Genomic DNA, 19,284 nt, shown 5'->3' with positions numbered 1-19,284 from the left:
TCCTCTCTCCTCCTCTCTCTCCTCCTCCTCCTCCTCCTCCTCCTCCTCTCCTCCTCCTCCTCCTCCTCCTCCTCCTCCTCCTCCTCCTCCTCCTCCTCCTCCTCCTCCTCCTCCTCCTCCTCCTCCTCCTCCTCCTCCTCCTCCTCCTCCTCCTCCTCCTCCTCCTCCTCCTCCTCCTCCTCCTCCTCCTCCTCCTCCTCCTCCTCCTCCTCCTCCTCTCCTCCTCCTCCTCCTCCTCCTCCTCCTCCTCTCTCCTCCTCCTCCTCCTCCTCCTCCTCCTCCTCCTCCTCCTCCCTCCTCCTCCTCTCAGTGGTAGTGGCAGTGGTAGTGGTAGTAGTGGTGTGGTAGTAGTAGTAGTAGTGAGTAGTAGCAGTAGTAGTAGTAGTGGTAGTGTAGTAGCAGTGGTAGTGGTAGTAGTAGTAGCAGTAGTGAGTAGTAGTAGTAGTAGTAGTGGCAGTGGTAGTGAGTAGTAGTAGTAGTGGTGGTGGTAGCAAGTAGTGGTGGTGGTGGTAGTGGTGACAGTAGTAGCAGTAGTAGTAGTAGTGGTGTGCAGTAGTGAGTAGTGGTAGCAGAGTAGTAGCAGTAGTAGTGGTAGCAGTAGTGAGTAGTGAGTAGTAGTGTAGTAGTAGTAGCAGTGGTAGTAGTAGCAGTAGTGGCAGTGTAGTAGTAGTAGCAGCAGTAGTAGTAGTGCAAGTAGTAGTGGTAGTGAAGTGGTAGTAGTGGTAGTGAGTAGTAGTAGTAGTGTAGTAGCAGTAGTAGTAGTAGCAGTAGTAGTAGTAGTAGTGAGTAGTAGCAGTAGTAGTAGTAGTAGTAGTGTAGTAGCAGTGTAGTAGTAGCAGTAGTAGTAGGTGGTAGTGGCAGTAGTAGTAGTGGTAGTAGTAGTAGTGGTAGTAGCAGTAGTAGTAGCAATGGTAGTTGTTATGATTGTATCTAGTTATACAATATGCATATAAGTTCATGTTCATTTACCATGTCATTTGTGACAGCCTCCGTGGTGTAGTGGTTAGAGCGTCCGCCCGGAGAGCGGAAGGTCGCGGGTTCGATCCCCGACCGCGTCATACCAAAAGACGTTAAAATATGGTACTTGTTAGTCCCTGCCTGGAGCTCGGCATTAATGGGTACAACAAGGACTGGTCGGCTCGGAGTCAGTATAATGTGTCTGAGTGGGGTATTCATGATTCATTGTGGCATGGTATCTCAGTGGGCTAGCACTATAACACCAGCTTCAGTCTGGGCTAGTACAATCCGCCGCACATACACATACACACGCATGCACGTCGTCATATGAGCGAAATATTCTCAAGCACCAATTTCACCTCACCTCACCTCACCATGTCATTTGTACTCTTCCTACATTGGGACGCTACAGTCACGCTAGCCTATAGCATCATCATGGGAGGGGTGAGTTGTGTAAGTACAATCGAAGGTCCACGTGGACTGACCCTGACTTGATAATGACAGTTACAGTCGGATGCCACTGAGCAACTCTACGGTAGATATTAGGCGCTTTATGAATACCATATTATATTATTATTATTATCCGGGAGTGGCTATTTCCAAGACACACTGACAATCTGTGTCAACTTGGGGCAATGTTTCACCATATCGTAAGTCTTTGTCAGGCTTTCCAGGGGAGGATCCTGCTCACCTCCTATCCCCCCACCCCCTCCTGCAGCCCCTGGTGTCCTTGGTCTGTGCACTGGTTCTCAGAAATACAAAATCAGAGGCAGAGTATATAACACAGTTCTGACTATATGACTGTTTCCACCTTCCCACGTACGCCCCTACTAGTGAGTCGGTACGAGTTTCCTAGAAGGGTAGAAGTGAAAGTAGATATGATGGCAAATAGTGACCCTACCAACATGGTACTGACAGATGACTTGTTTATATAACACGTCCATGTTACCATACCAGTGTCAAACCCATTACCTAGATTTTATCTTACTTCTGGCTGTTATTCAGTTAATAGTTCACACACTCTTTATAACAATCGACAATTCCCTACACAGTAAACGAAAGTCTTGACACGCATGCATTTCCTCCAAGCCACACCTTTCCTGGGACCGGGCAGTTCACATTTTTTTCGTAATTGCGTTCTTATGACGTGTATATATGCAAGCTGCAGATGAACATTTGACGATTGAAGGGTAAGTCCAAACACTGCATGCAGACGCCGGCGTCCTGATTGTCCCAATATGTGGCCGGGTTCAGGGCATGTCAACATACCCCAGCCATAGCTTTCTGGTCGGCAAATTCCATTTTCACAGAGCGCCAGGAAAATTAGTGACAGTCGCAGTAACACCTAACAGACGGGCATTAGTAAACAGATCAGAAGGAACATTTCTACTCAGCCATCCTTATGCAGTCGTCACTTTATGTTATATTTTTATACATAGGAATTTTCGAACCAAATAGAGGGGGTCAACAAAGTTGGAAACGTTGGGGGTTGACTGAAGAACGTATAACGTATAGAGCCATATATACATGCACTGATGACCTGCAGGGGAAAGTGTAGAGCCATATATATGTGTATTGATGACCTGCAAGGGAAAGTGTAGAGCAATATCTGTGTGTATTGATGACCTGTAGGGGAAAGTGTAGAGCCACATATATGTGTAATGATGACCTGTAGGGCAAAGTGTAGAGCCATATATATGTGTATTGACGACCTGCAAGGGAAAGCGTAGAGCCATATATATGTGTATTGATGACCTGTAGGGGAAAGTGTAGAGCCACATATATGTGTATTGATGACCTGAAGGAGAAAGTGTAGAGCCACATATATGTGTATTGATGTCCTGCAGGGGAAAGTGTAGAGCCACATATATGTGTATTGATGACCTGCAAGGGAAAGTGTAGAGCCATATATATGTGTATTGATGACCTGTAGGGGAAAGTGTAGAGCCACATATATGTGTACTGATGACCTGTAGGAGAAAGTGTAGAGCCACATATGTGCGTATTGATGACCTGCAGGGGAAAGTGTAGAGCCATATAGATGTGTATTGATGACCTGTAGCAGAAAGTGTAGAGCCATATATATGTGTATTGATGACCTGCAAGGGAAAGTGTAGAGCCATATATATGTGTATTGATGACCTGTAGGGCAAAATGTAGAGCCATATATATGTGTATTGATGACCTGTAGAGGAAAGTGTAGAGCCATATATATGTGTATTAATGACCTGCAAGGGAAAGTGTAGAGCCATATATATGTGTATTGATGACCTGCAGAGGAAAGTGTAGAGCCACATATATGTGTATTGATGACCTGCAAGGGAAAGTGTAGAGCCATATATATGTGTATTGATGACCTGTAGGGGAAATTGTAAAGCCCAATTTGTGTGTATTGATGACCTGCAGGGGAAAGTGTAGAGCCATATATATGTGTATTGATGACCTGCAGAGGAAAGTGTAGAGCCATATATATGTGTATTGATGACCTGTAGGGGAAATTGTAAAGCCCAATTTGTGTGTATTGATGACCTGCAGGGGAAAGTGTAGAGCCATATATATGTGTATTGATGACCTGCAGAGGAAAGTGTAAAGCCATAAATATGTGTACAGTGATGAACTTCAGGGGAAAGTGTAGAGCCATATATGTGTATATTGATGACCTGCAGGGGAAAGTGTAGAGCCATATATGCGTATATTGATGACCTGCAGGGGAAGTGTAGAGCCATATATATGTGTATTGATGACCTGTAGGGGAAATGACCATATATATGTGTATTGATGACCTGTAGGGGAAAGTGTAGAGCCATATATGTGTGTATTGATGACCTGCAGGGGAAAGTTTAGAGCCATATATATGTGTATTGATGACCTGCAGGGGAAAGTGTAGAGCCATATATATGTGTATTGATGACCTGCAGGGGAAAGTGTAGAGCCATATATGTGTGTATTGATGACCTTCAGGGGAAAGTGTAGAGCCATATATATGTGTACATTGATGAACTTCAGGGGAAAGTGTAGAGCCATATATGCGTATATTGATGACCTGCAGGGGAAAGTGTAGAGCCATATATGTGTATATTGATGACCTGCAGGGGAAAGTGTAGAGCCATATATATGTGTATTGATGACCTGCAGGGGAAAGTGTAGAGCCATATATATGTGTATTGATGACCTGCAGGGGAAAGTGTAGAGCCGTATATGGGAAAGTGTATGACCTATGTGTATTGATGACCTATAGGGGAAAGTGGAGAGCCATATATGCGTATATTGATGACCTGCAGGGGAAGTTTAGAGCCATATATATGTGTATAGATGACCTGCAGGGGAAACTGTAGAGCCATATATGTGTGTATTGATGACCTTCAGGGGAAAGTGTAGAGCCATATATATGTGTACATTGATGAACTTCAGGGGAAAGTGTAGAGCCATATATGCGTATATTGATGACCTGCAGGGGAAAGTGTAGAGCCATATATGTGTATATTGGTGGCCTGCAGGGGAAAGTGTAGAGCCATGTATATTTGTATTGATGACCTGCAGGGTAAAGTGTAGAGCCATATATGTGTATTGATGACCTGCAGGGGAAAGTGTAGAGTGTATTGATGCCTGGAGAGGAAAGTGTAGAGCCATATATATGTGTATTGATGACCTATAGGGGAAAGTGTAGAGCCATATATGTGTGTATTGATGACCTGCAGGGAAAGTGTAGAGCCATATATATGGCAGGAGGAAAGTGTGTATATATGTGTATTGATGACCTGCAGGGGAAAGTGTAGAGCCATATATGTGTGTATTGATGACCTTCAGGGGAAAGTGTAGAGCCATATATATGTGTGTATTGATGACCTGCAGGGGAAAGTGTAGAGCCATATATATGTGTATTGATGACCTGCAGGGGAAAGTGTAGAGCCATATATATGTGTATTGATGACCTGCAGGGAAAGTGTAGAGCCATATATGTGTACATTGATGACCTGCAGGGGAAAGTGTAGAGCCATATATGTGTGTATTGATGACCTGCAGGGGAAAGTGTAGAGCCATATATGTGTGTATTGATGACCTGCAGGGGAAAGTGTAGAGCCATGTATATTTGTATTGATGACCTGCAGGGTAAAGTGTAGAGCCATATATGTGTATTGATGACCTGCAGGGGAAAGTGTAGAGCCATATATATTTGTATTGATGACCTGCAGGGGAAAGTGTAGAGGGAAGGGAAAGTGTAGAGCCATGTAGTGTATATGTGTGTATTGATGACCTGCAGGGGAAAGTGTAGAGCCATGTATATTTGTATTGATGACCTGCAAGGGAAAGTGTGGAGCCATATATATGAGTATTGATGACCTTAAGGGAAAGTGTAGAGCCATATATGTGTGTATTGATGACCTTCAGGAGAAAGTGTAGAGCCATATATGTGTGTATTAGTGGCCTGCAGGGGAAAGTGTCGAGCCATGTATATTTGTATTGATGATCTGGAGGGGAAAGTGTAGAGCCATATATGTGTGTATTGATGACCTTCAGGAGAGAGTATAGAGCCATATATGTGTGTATTGGTGGCCTGCAGGGGAAAGTGTAGAGCCATATATATGTGTATTGATGACCTGCAGGGGAAACTTTTGAGCCATTTATATGTGTATTAATGACCTGCAGCAGAAAGTGTAGAGCCATAAATATGTGTACATTGATGACCTGCAGGGGAAAGTGTAGAGCCATATATGCGTATATTGATGACCTGCAGGGGAAAGTGTAGAGCCATATATATGTATTGATGACCTATAGGGGAAAGTGTCGAGTCATATATGTTTATATTGATGACCTGCAGGGGAAGTTTAGAGCCATATATATGTGTATTGATGACCTGCAGGGGAAAGTGTAGAGCCATATATGCGTATATTGATGACCTGCAGGGGACAGTGTAGAGCTATATGTATGTATTGATGACCTGCAGGGGAAAGTGTAGAGAGCCATATGTATGTGTATTGATGACCTGCAGGGGAAGTTTAGAGCCATATATATGTGTATTGATGACCTGCAAAGGAAAGTGTAGAGCCATATATATGAGTATTGATGACCTGCAGAGGAAAGTGTAGAGCCATATATGTGTTTATTGATGACCTTCAGGAGAAAGTGTAGAGCCATATATGTGTGTATTGGTGGCCTGTAGGGGAAAGTGTAGAGCCATATATATGTGTATTGATGACCTGCAGGGTAACGTGTAGAGCCATACAACCTGTGCATATGTGCTGCACACTGAAATTTATATCTGTTGAAGGAAGTGCCAGATACGGCTGATTTGCCTTTTCGACAGAAAGACATTTTCTGGCAACTGTCCCTTTACGAAGAATTTCATTGATCTGGTTTCTTGGTGTAAAGAGTACGCTGTACAAGGTCAAGGTCATATAAATGAATGACGACACATCTCCCCCATATGTACACCAGTATACCCCTGTAGTCAACTGCCAATTTCACGGAAATGGCGTGAGCTCATTTCATGAGAAGCGACTGGGTGGACAGTTCCAAGCTAGGACAGCGTGAACACAACAAAATGTTACCCCATCGACAGGTAAGTAGTTCAACTATCTTTTCATAAAGTTATTGATTCAATACCGTATTATTCTACCTTCACCAATACCAGTCCCATATACTTGTATTGCCATTTAGAAAACTATTAAATATGCACAGGTTGCTTACAGAATGTCTTCCAATTGTAGTTTCGGAAAGTTGCACACAAAGAATTAATTCAAGAGGATACCTTTAGACAAGTGTTATGTTCTACAATAATTACAATTACTTCCGAAACATCAACTAAATGTATTTTTATGAACTTGCCAGTGATATATAATGTATTAAGTTATAAGGCCACATAAAGCGGGTGGTAAACAACAGGTTCTACATGTTCACTGAAAACATTCCTGAAATAATAGGTCAATTAAAAATCCTGAAACTAATTGAAAATTGACGCTGTATTATGGAACTATACTGTGCAATGTATCTGACCGTCAGTACTACTGGATACAAGCATGGCTCGTCTATAAACGTACTTTCCGTTTGATGTTTTAAGGAGGAAATTCTCGTGGCGTGATATTTCCTCAAGGTTTTGCTTCATTGCCTGCTTATTTAAATTGCATATCTAGTACTGCAACTGCCCGCTAGGTGGCAGTGCTTGTGAAACAGAAAGGAAGTTTTCGGTGGAACAGACCCTCCTCCTGTGACCAGCGAAATTTCCGAGAATGTTTATCAGCTGATAATTGGAGTATCACAGAATGTGTCACCGGTTGGCAGTGCATAGTCATTTTAATCTGGGTATTGCTTTACTCTCCTCTCACATACTGCCCCTACATTCGTAGTAGGCTGTCATCGCTGTACACATTCATGTACACTTTCCCAAATAACGTAGCTAAGTGTTGTATTTATAGAGGGGTTTTATTTTAACATGCAGTAGATACACATTCTAGTGTGGATAATAATATTCAACATTTGAAATGTACTTTTTATGCATGTGTGTATGAATTATATGTAATATTTAATGTTTTAAACAATTATTTCAAATTAATACAAATTGTTTTACATTTCTAGTTTGATACAATGATTTGTATGTGTATATTTTTACAGAATTTCTGCCGCCAAGATGTTTTTAATTATCTGAATTGGGATTTTTAAATTTACAAAACATATATGCAGGCTCTGTTTAGAATATAAGATATGGTGTGGATACACCATGTAATTTTGTTCACCTTAGATAATTTATAATTCAGAAATATAATACATGTATGCTCATATTAGATTTGTAGATGAATATATTCATCTTCCTTGTGACTAATTACAATATGTTGGAGTCATCTTGAAACCAAAACACAACGATTTTTAAAAACATATTTTGTCACTTGAAATAAAACATGCTAGTTGTCATTACACTGAGTATAACCATTACACTATTTTTCTTCTGTGATGGGCAGGCAGTATTTACTAACTGGACACATCTTGAACAGAGCAAATAACTGATCAATGATTCTCTTCCGGGCTGCATTAAATCTTGCAGGACGTCAGATGTGGCAATCGTGAACTCAGAACGGTGTTGTCGCTAAAATCTGGAACAGTTGGGTGCACGTATGCTTATGTATAATATCCGCATATGATTTGAGTAGAAACATAGTTTTCCAAATGATTTTTGCAATAGTGTGTGGATGTTCACGCAGTACTTAAATCTACTAAATATCTAAATATGCGTAAGTAGTGTGACTAAACTGTTTGAAATTTTAACAGTTTGTTTTTCGAAGTGTCCAGCGATAGCTGAGACAAATTAACCAGAATTCCTAAAAATCATATGGATTTACATAGTTAACGCCGATAACTGGTGGTTATAATCTTTATTGAACAATTTAATCAACTTAAAATGCAAAAAAATTGACAAAGTCATTTTAAGTTAACAATTGTTGGATTTTGAACTTGTTTAGGTTTATGGAACCTTATACACACTAACAGTTCATGTTAATATGTTCAAAGAATATTGGAAAAACAAAACAAAAATATTGTAAATTTTAACATAATATCATCGTTGCAGTAGGATTAGGCGCATGTTATGTATATTTGAAATCACGACGTGTGGGGATTTATCCATTATAGTAACATATTTGTTGTATAATCTTAGTATTCTATCGTCCGCTAACAATGTTTATTCGCCAATCAATATAACAATTTATGCATTTAAACTTGTATTTATCTCTCTCGTTTACTACAACAGGTGAATGCATTTCAGTTGCGTCGTTTACAATTAATAAGCAAATGGGAGACATTTCTAAAATGTGTTTAAAAAATTATTTATCTGACAAATTCCAAACTATGGTACAATTCAATCTGCATCTTCTTCAGAATGTATATATAGGCGTACCTTATTGTTGTACAGGTTCTCGTGATCATCACACCCTGAGTTTGTAAAATCTAACAGTTATCAGTTTGGCAGTACCTAGTGTTGTCTTCTATAATCAGCTATCAATACTTTACGTGTGAAATGCATTTAGTGGGATTGTGTTCTCCATACTCGCAGTGATATCTTTGAATTTCATGGTAGCTGCTAAATTGTTTAGTAAAGTTACCTTTCTAACCCCTCGTTATTGTTCATCTGCAAGTCATATATATTCTCTTCAACACTATTCACCGTTACACTTGATGAAAGGCCTTATACAATAGATCTCACCTATATAAATTAGAAAATACATCGAAATCCCGGTAATATGAACGAACTCATATACCACTTCAGTTACACGTTATATTCCACGTAAATTAAAAAATACATCGAAATCCCGGTAAGATTGACTACCTCAGTTAAATGTTATATTCCATGTAAATTAAAATATGCATCGAAATCCCAGTAATATTGACTACCTCAGTTGAATGCAAAATTCCATTTAAATTAAAAAATGCATCGGAATCCAGGTAAGATTGACTACCTTAGTTAAACGTTATATTCCACTTAAATTAAGAAAATGCATCGAAATCCCGGTAAGATTGACTACCTCAGTTTAATGTTATATTCCATGTAAATTAAAATATACATTTGAAATCTCGGTAAGATTGACTACCTCAGTTAAAAGTTATATTCCATGTACATTAAAAAATACATCGAAAATCCGGTAAAATTTACTACCTCCTCAGTTAAACGTTATATTCCATGTAAATTAAAAAATACATCGAAATCCCGGTAAGATTGACTACCTCATGCAGTTAAAAGTTATATTCCATGTAAATTAAAAAATGCATCGAAATCATAGTAATATTGACTACCTCAGTTAAATGCTATCATTCCATGTAAATTAAGAAAATGCATCGAAATCCCGGTAAGATTAACTACCTCAGTTAAATGTTATATTCCATGTAAATTAAAAAATGCATCGAAATCACAGTAATATTGACTACCTCAGTTAAATGCTATAGTCCATGTAAATTAAAAATGCATTTGAAATCCCGGTTAGATTGACTACCTCAGTTAAATGTTATTTTCCATGTAAATTTTAAAAAATGCATCGCAATCCCGGCAATATTGACTACCTCAAATACCACCTCTGTTAAAAATTATATTCCATGTAAATTATAAAATACTTCGAAATCCCGGTAATATGGGCGATTCAAATGCCACCTTCGTTAAACAGTAACAGTAAAACCAAACATGATCATAACTTTTATTGTGATGCCTACATCGTCGTCATCCAGTACCATGTATATTGAGGGTATAGCAGAAAGAACACAGTGTGGAGTACTTTCGGGTGGGTGGTGGGTGGAAGAGGGTGGTCTCCCATAAACATCCCATATACACCTCCACGCTGGTTTCAGCTGGTCACATATCTCTACACTAGATGTGTAGGAAATGCTCTCACATCCGGCCTATTGGCCGCGACAAATACCCTCAGAAGTCCAAGTGATATAAAACATTTTTTATAAAACTCTCCTAAGAGCAAAGTCCACTGCACGAGTCAGAATTTATCATCAGCATGTGTTTTTATTCACTATCAAATAATGATAGCACCATGTGTTTGAGAGAATGCGAGAGTATCCTGCTTTGTCGATTGTAAAACCTTTGATAGAACAGTTTGATCGCTTGTCTTCTGCTTGCATGTGAAGAGGCCGGCCCTTAATCCTGACATTCCCTATGTCCCTGAGAATGGTAAAGTTCGAATTGATAGGGTTAGGCTGACGTGCTTCGCGACTTGTCATCCTCAATGATAATACTGTTTATGTTCATACATTGGGAAAGTTGTTGTTTTTCAGTTCGATCAAATAAGCACACAACTTTGATTTCCGTAACTAAACCTGGTTCATTAACGCTTTCCTTCCTGATTGCTTATTTCTGTACATTGTTATTCACGACACATTGTGTAATGTTTTTTGTTTTTTATTTTCAGAGATCCGTTCACATAACTTTTCCCGCTATTTCCCCCTTTATTTGTTTGGTTTGTTTTTATTTGTTTCTGATTTATTAACATGACTGTATATTCTTCAGAACTGACTTTCTAGGTTTCATTCAACTGGGTTTTGAATGTTTTTGCTGGTGGATTGAAGCCCCTGAGAGCCATTATAAGCTCAGTAGTATATTTGAGAAGGCCGAGTCAAGTAAAACAGAAATGTTTCACATGAGCTATAACAACTTACCCCTAATGTGTTGTAAAACAAATCTATTTCCCAAACGTGTTCCTTTGCTTATAAGCATCAGAATCTCTGTCCTTTCACCCAGCAGTCGTAGTTCCACATTATCTACCTGGATTTTCCAGGTCACTTGATTGTCTTGTTTATTTCAATGCCGCCGTCGTATGTCAGGAGTAGTGCTGTGTGGTAGAGCTATGACATTACGGCATGGCTTTCAACGTAGTGACGAATTCGACCAGATTGTTATTCACTGAATACTCCTGTACATGTATTTCCTTAATTCACTGTATTTTCCTCTTCGTAGTTTCATTCTCATCACTGTCTTCTCCTCTTCGTGTATTCACTCTCATCATTGTTTTTTCCTGTTCGTGTCTTCCCCTATTCACTGTATTGTCCTCTTCGTGTATTCCCCTATTCACTGCATTTTCCTCTTCTCTTCTATTTCCTAATCACTGTATTGTTTTCCTATTGTTCTCTGATCGTATTTCCCCTATTCACTGTCTTCCCTATTCACCGTATTTTCTGTTCGTGTCTTCCCTATTCACTGTAATTTCCTCTTCCTGTCTCCCTATTCACTGTAATTTCCTGTTGCTTCTATTTCCTAATCACTGTCCTCTTCGTTTTCCTGTTCGTGTCTCCCCTAATCACTGTATTTTCCTCTTCGTGTCGTCCCCTATTCACTGTATTTTCCTCTTCGTGTCTTCCCCTATTCACTGTATTGTCCTCTTCGTGTCTTCCCCTATTCACTGTAATTTCCTCTTCGTGTCTTCCCCTATTCACTGTATTTTCCTCTTCGTGTCTTCCCTATTCACTGTATTGTCCTGTTCGTGTCTTCCCCTATTCACTGTATTGTCCTCTTCGTGTCTTCCCTTATTCACTGTATTTTCCTCTTCGTATCTTCCCCTGTTCACTGTATTTTCCTGTTCGTGTCTTCCCCTATTCACTGTATTGTCCCCTTCGCATATTTCCTAATCGCTGTATTTTCCTGTTTGTATATTCCCCTATTCACTGTATTTTCATGTTCGCGTATTCAATATTCACTGTATTTTCCTTTTCGTGTATTCCTTGTTCACAGTATTTCCCTGCTAGTGCCTTCACTCTATTCACTGGATTTTCCAAGCATGTGATTTTATTGGCACACAAGAACATGCCCATCCTGAATTTTTGTCCATTCAGTTTTAGCAGGATGTTCTCACCCATTCATTCTGCTTCATTCATTAACCTCCCCTTCTGTATTCCACAAAGTCCATTCTATTAATGTATATATGGATGGATGTGTGCGTAAGTGCGTGTGCGATCATGCTTCTATGTTGATGTGACGTTACTCCCTGTCATCACGTGACTATACACGTTTACGCAGGACGATTGGCTGATATAGAATGTTATTTCATTTCCACCCAGAAGTAAAGTAATGTATTAGCACCACCGGCACGGGAACATATATATATTGCAATTCTGACTTAAACAGGAAAGTAAGTGTTCCGTTCGGCAATAAATATCACGTGGGAGAGTCAAGGAACAGCTGCTCCTAGAACATGAAAGATCAGTTATTCAGTTATTTATTGAATATCATGTTATCTTGGGTAATTAAGAAACGTTAAGAGCTAATTGAATTAACCATTGTCTATGTTATCAGGGTACATTTTCTCATTTGTAATGTTTTCAGGATATCTGTATTGTCTGTGTTGGCGAGGTCTTACAATGCCACAAGCCTTCAGAAAGTTGAAAACATACATGAAGTATGGTTAGTTGTGCAGACTCCACGACATGCTATTCTACAGCGTTACAGGATAATGTACCGAAATAACTTTTTTCGAATTCCCGTAATCACTAATGAATATGTTGGTTAACCCAGTTTGGGCACAAGACATGGGTATTTTGTAACCTTCCGTGTTATGGGAATACCGCGAACTGTACTGATTATAAAGGGGTGCTGGGATTAGATCGCTCGCAAACTGTGAAAATCTCCCCATGGCTCATCAAGTCTGTAATCTTATGCATACAGTGATAGCAGCAGGTAAGACATCAAAGGTAGCTACACACTACACATACTACACTACTATTTGTACTCTTCGGTGATGAGATACGTATTACAACAGTTCTTACGTTCAATACAATACATTATGTTTCAGCTGTATTAGCATACCTATACGCCCCGGTCTGTGGTCAGTCGGAACCGAATAGCCCTATTGACACGTGCGATCTGATCCAAAAGCCTCGTCGTGACCAACCTCCCATTGAACGTGATGCGTCTACCGCTCACCAACAATTTCTACGGAAACTGAAAGACTTCACAAAAACTGCTAAAAAAGAGAGAAAAGCAATAGTAAGTGAATGTGATATCTTACACACTTCATCAATGTATGTACGGTCAATGCTGCTTTCACCTTGTTGAGTAAATAGAAGTTTCTGAGATGGATGGATGTGTGTGGATGGCTTGGGGGTGGGGTTAGTGTGTGTGTGTGTGTGTGTGTGTGTGTGTGTGTGTGTGTGTGTGTGTGTGTGTGTGCGTGCGCGTGTGCGTGTGTGTGTGTGTGCGTGCGTGCGTGTGTGTGTGCGTGTGCGTGTGCGTGTGCTTGCTAGCGTGCATGTGTGTGGAGGCCTCGGGGTGTTTTTAGTATGTGTGTGTGTGGATGGCTTGGGGTGGTCTTTGTGTGTGTGTCCATGGCTGGGGATGGGGTTAGTGTTTGTGTGGAGGCTTGGGGTGGGTTTAGTGTGTGTGTGTGTGTGTGTGTGTAGAGTGCTTGGTTTGCTGTTAGTGTTTCTGTGCATGGTGAATGTGTGTGTATGTGTGTGTACATGTGCAGGCGGTGGGTGAGAGGTCTGAGTAGCTCAGTGGGCATTGCTGTTGAAAACTCTAGCTACGTTCAAATCCACGGCTATGTTCCTTGGTTTAGTACCCTGCCCGTGATTTCTCCAAAGCTGTAAGCGCCTTCGAACGGGATCACTTTGAGTTGTCTTCGTAATTGAAGCTGATACCACCTGACATAGCTACTTCATTATTCAGTGAGGTTAGAACGTCAAACCTACCTCAGTCACCGCCATTGTACTAGTTGTATATTGTATCACTTCAGCAAAAGGCTTGGGACATTCCACGCAGCCTGGTGAGGGAATATCGCAATAAAGGCATCAGAGATCTTCATCCAAGGCAAGGAAAACGTCTTCGAATACCGAAAAACAAAAGGGTATGTAAATGGTACCTTCCATTGTGTCATGCTGTTGGCTTCCGCCACTCTGTTTGGCTAGAATGTTGCCGATGAAAGCGAGTACTCACTCACTCGTAACTGGTGGTAACGGTCACAAGTGCATATTTAAGAAGCATCGTCGTAATTATGCATACTTTATCACCAATCTTGAAATAGAATACCTTAGTAGAAAATGTAGATTCGAATTTAAAAGAATATGGTATTCAAATAAGTTACATGTAAATCATTATCGGAAAGTGTCAACTGACGATACAAGACTACAATTGTTGTTAACAGGTACAGCCACTGTTCGAGGCGGCGTGGTGGCTGACGTCGATGCAGAAAGCTGCTCATGAACTGTATCAGATGAACCTCATTGCAGAAAGGTTTACCAAAGAGCTGGAGGCTCTCTCCAACGACCTCTACGGAACCCTATACGTCCTGAATATCCGTGTCAGAAAACCAAGAGAACTCTGCCATCGAGAGCAAACAATCGACTTTCCACTGGAGCCAGTAGATGTGACAAAGGAAAGCGGTTATGGGTATATCGTCCTGCGGGACATAGAACGAGGCGTCAAACGGATGGCGAAGATGTTGAGGAGGTGTAAGGTTACCGTTTCCAAAAACAGATCCCGAGTCAGGTGTGGTAAAAAAGCCAAGTCTATATTCTACTCGAAAAAATCGAAAATTGTCCTGGGAACATGGCAAGACATTTTTACATGATGTAGACGGTTAAACGAAGTAGGAACTGGTTGTTGCCACAGATGGTGTCGACTTGTGAGATACATTTGATGACATCCTCTCTTACATATGGATGGGGGCATCTATGCTGCTTGACTCTGAGATCAACGTCCTGGAGCGATATAATGTGTGTTTGCTGTGGAGGCGTCCAGCCCCGGGGCTCCGTCACTGGTTCTGAATGTTCACGTCAAATTTAAACTGCTATTTGAACATAATTATTAGAATGGCTTGTCTAGGGTATGCATGAATGCGTGTGCGTGCATATAATTTCAGCGTGGGTTTGTGTGTATGGGTGTGTGCACATCCTGGTGTCAATATTGAGAATAAGTCCGCGCGTGTGTGTGCTTATGCGCGTATGTCGTACGAGAGATGACGCATTATTTATACAAGAATATTTTTGTGAGGACGCTTTAACTTATTTTTACTCATTTGTCATTGTACATAAATGTTATTATTTATTGTTTAACATATAATGTTTCTCATTTATCAATCACTTTGAACAAAAATGCATTTGCATGTGAAACTTGGTGCCGAGACATGTTGTGCCCATTGTGAACTTGATGAAACGTGTATGAAAACTGTGTATTCCAGTGTCGTCCAATATGACACTCAAAGTCAACTGCTTCAAGTACCAAATTATATGTGAGGATCTTCAAAGAGTTTAGAATTCCTTGAACTGTTCTAAACTCTGGATAAAGTCTTTGTTATCTGTCCATTCCATTTCATTATTTCAACAATGGTTCGATACATATTTTTCAACAGGTTTCATTGTTCGACACAGCCTAGTCATACTGCAGTAAGAGTTTCCATTTCTCTTCAAGACAAACCATATTTCGAAACTACTGATGTTTGGGATAAAATTATGCATGTTCGATTTATAGTTGTCCGATGCAGACTCTAGAACCAAATATGAATCGTTGCAGCCAAAGACACGCTAAATGCTTTAAATGAAATAATGAGGGGTTTCATCTGAATATTCTGTTATGTATATGAGTTTCCTGATGTTGTTTATAGAACCGATATAACGGGAAAAGTTTATGCCATAGAATCTTGCATTTATATTGTGTTGTGTATCTATTATGAAATGTTATTAGAAGCCATGACAAGATTGACAGTCCACTTCACCCAGAACACCTGCTAATACGTCCAATGAGAAATGTCCAATGTGAAATCCTACACAACACCACTGGATGTTGTCCTGTACATAACAAACTAAACCTCTTCTCTGACGTATGCATTTTCTTTTTAAAGAAAATTATGTTTCATAATTATTTGATATCATGCCATTTGTATTCATGTATTTTTACCTGATACATTAAATGCCTGTATTTTTACAACCTACAGTCGTTATCGAGTTTACGTGCAATATGCATTGATGCTAAATTTTAACTTATTCGTGTAAACTATTTTCATAATCACCCTTGATGTGTGGCTAAGAATAGAAGGAAAAGTAACGGAAAGGTTTTCTGAAACTGAACAGTGTAAATGTGGGAAATCTAGGTTTCTATTGTTAGCCTTTGAGCAATTTGCCCACATGTGGCCCAGTCCTACCCGTGATGCACCGGGTATCGTGACCTCACGCTCCCCAAAATAGCATGAGCCCTGAACGTGGATTCGTCACGTACAGCTTAAATGTCAAATGAGAAATTTCACAAGCGCAGTACAACGGCTTCCAGTGACTAAACATGTTTCCTCATGAAGGGAGTCTGATTTTGACAGATGCTTCCTCTGTCCATAACTACCAACAGTTGGCCATTGTTGGTGTTATTTAAGGAATTATTCAGAAAGATACATATATTATTTCTTGAGGGATTTTATAGCTCTGAAATTGGCTGCGATAAGACATATCACGTTTGTTGAGCAGAGATCGTACAGACATTACCTTGCTGGTTCTATAGGTCTGTCAATGTCCATCAACTAACATCTAGGGGTCAACACACCTGGAACCAGCAGGCTGTCAAGTGTACTCGTTCGGGACTTGCGATGTCGACATGAATGAATATGTGACGTAACAAGAGGGGAATGCGGAAGCACGCGCATGCGCTTTGCTGCTAGTTTATGTCACTGTCAGGGTGTGTGGGCGCCCAGGCGAGGTGACCTCTGACCTAAATGTACCCGCCGCCTCAGTTTTAAAACACCATAGGATGGACGTGACCAGTACACCTTGAACACCAGATAATGGACGTGACCAGTACACCTTGAACACCAGATCATTCACCACCATTTATTTTGTTGTGTCTAACACATAATTACTTTAAGATACAGGCTAACACATAATTACTTTTAGACACAGGCGGTGAAAGGGTCCACGCAACCAGCAGGTAACCGAGTGACCCAGATCCCAATGCATCTTGTATCTACACTCGCATCGAGTACACAACCTGTAGAAGGATGTGACTTAAAGGCGCCGCCTTCTTCCCCAACCTGTAGAAGGATCTGCAGAAACGATTTTACGTATTTCTGACACCGTTTGGATATTCAGTAGTTGGCCATAAGTGAGTCTTCATTAGTGAAATTCCCATCGACTTGCATGTTAATTAACTCTTGCAAGAATAATTTTCATAAATTTAGTTTTGGTGTTATTGCTTTCAATACTTATTTACCAGCTGGGATATCATCTCAGCTACATACCCATAGTTTCATTCAATTTTCCGAGGATTTATAACTATTTAAACAACATATATTTGACATACCAGTCAGGTTTAACATGGCTGTCTAGATTAAAGTTATGTTGTACTTATGGTGCTTAATCATGTGTCATTCGATAACTAATCAACGGAAAGATGAAAGAAAATTATGTACACGTAGCTGAAGATGATATCCAAGATGTTTGCAAAATATCAAAATAATATGACTTCTACTCAATTTATGAAAAACAGTTAATTAACATGTAAGTCTATGGAAATTTCACAAATGATGACTCACTCAAGTCAAAACATTGAGTACACAACAGTCTCGTTTCCTGCTGACTGGGTTCCGTCCTATTGAGCATATTAGTACAATAACTAGTCCAGAACTTTGATACCAATTCATTCAAATGGATACATAAATATGAATCAGTATTATTTGATACATCTAAGCACTTGTATATTGCAACACTACGCTCCTTCTAAACCTTGCAAACACGTCGTGCAGCGGGCATGGTCGTACACCGTGCTCTGACAAACGGAAATCTGGAAATCGTGGAAATCTCAAAACGAGGCTCTGCCGCTAGAAAAGATTGGTACGGTACGGACTTAATATTATATCAATCACATTGTACGTTATAAAACTACATTGAATAAGCGCAAAAAACTCATAACAGGTGTAACCAGTGAGCCAGATGAATTGTGAATCATTTTACGACCTCATCAAACAGGGGCAGTCTGTTAAGGCCATGCTGCCTACACCTCGCCATAAAATATAAAAATACGATGTTATTAAAGTTTAAAATTAAAATTAACTTGTACATACCATTTTCTTATGAAACAAGGAATTGGAATTCAGTGTAACCACAGTTGTTTGTGGAGTCTCTTTTCACTTTCACACGAGCAAATTCGGATCGGCTGAAAAGTAGGTCATTGTCTGAATAGGTTAATGAGACTCATGTTTCGGTTTGTATGGCCAACTACTGTAGCTGTCGATAGTCGATAGCCTAACATGGACTGAGAGGAGTTGTAGCTCTAATAGCCTGACATGAACTGAGAGGAGTTGTAGCTCTAATAGCCTAACATGGATCTGAGAGGAGTTGAGTAATGCCTAGCTCTCATAGCCTAACATGAGAGGAGGACTGAGGGCCTGACATGAAGGAGAAGTTGTAGCTCTAACAACTGAGAGGAGTTGTAGCCTAACATGGACTGAGAGGAGTTGTAGCTCTAATAGCCTAACATGGACTGAGAGGAGCTCTAGTAGCCTGACATGAACTGAGAGGAGTTGTAGCTCTAATAGCCTAACATGAACTGAGAGGAGTTGTAGCTCTGATGGCCTAACATGAACTGAGAGGAGTTGTAGCTCTAATAGCCTAACATGGACTGAGAGAAGTTGTAGCTCTAATAGCCTAACATGGACTGAGAGGAGTTGTAGCTCTAATAGCCTGACATGAACTGAGAGGAGTTGTAGCTCTAATAGCCTAACATGAACTGAGATGAACTGAGAGAAGTTGTAGCTCTAATAGCCTAACATGGACTGAGAGGAATTGTAGCTCTAATAGCCTAACATGAACTACGGGCAGTTGTAGCTCTGATGGGCTGATGGTAGTTGTAGCTCTGATGGACTAACATGGACTGAG

The 19,284-nt window shown here is 40.3% G+C and overlaps 1 protein-coding gene across 2 annotated transcripts; it reads left to right on the top strand.

The window, feature by feature from the left end:
- Window positions 1-6,155: 6,155 nt before the first annotated feature.
- LOC124252928 lies at window positions 6,156-16,354 on the top strand. 2 transcript variants are annotated; one of them, XR_006892068.1, is made up of 4 exons: window positions 6,156-6,517; window positions 13,224-13,417; window positions 14,166-14,276; window positions 14,574-16,354. XR_006892068.1 is itself a non-coding variant. In XM_046686605.1 (4 exons), exons 1-4 carry the CDS (start codon window positions 13,063-13,065, stop codon window positions 14,997-14,999), a joined length of 777 nt encoding a protein of 258 aa, XP_046542561.1. In that variant the 5' UTR covers window positions 12,959-13,062; the 3' UTR covers window positions 15,000-16,354. The 2 variants fall into 2 exon arrangements, 1 of the variants encoding a protein (XP_046542561.1); XM_046686605.1 differs by lacking the exon at window positions 6,156-6,517 and adding an exon at window positions 12,959-13,108.
- Window positions 16,355-19,284: the final 2,930 nt, after the last annotated feature.

The sequence above is a fragment of the Haliotis rubra genome, unplaced genomic scaffold, assembly GCF_003918875.1.
Source record: "Haliotis rubra isolate DU_JTF1 unplaced genomic scaffold, ASM391887v1 Scf114, whole genome shotgun sequence".
In the NCBI taxonomy this organism is placed as follows: Eukaryota; Metazoa; Mollusca; class Gastropoda; order Lepetellida; family Haliotidae; genus Haliotis; species Haliotis rubra.
This window is presented reverse-complemented; position numbering and strand designations above follow the sequence as displayed.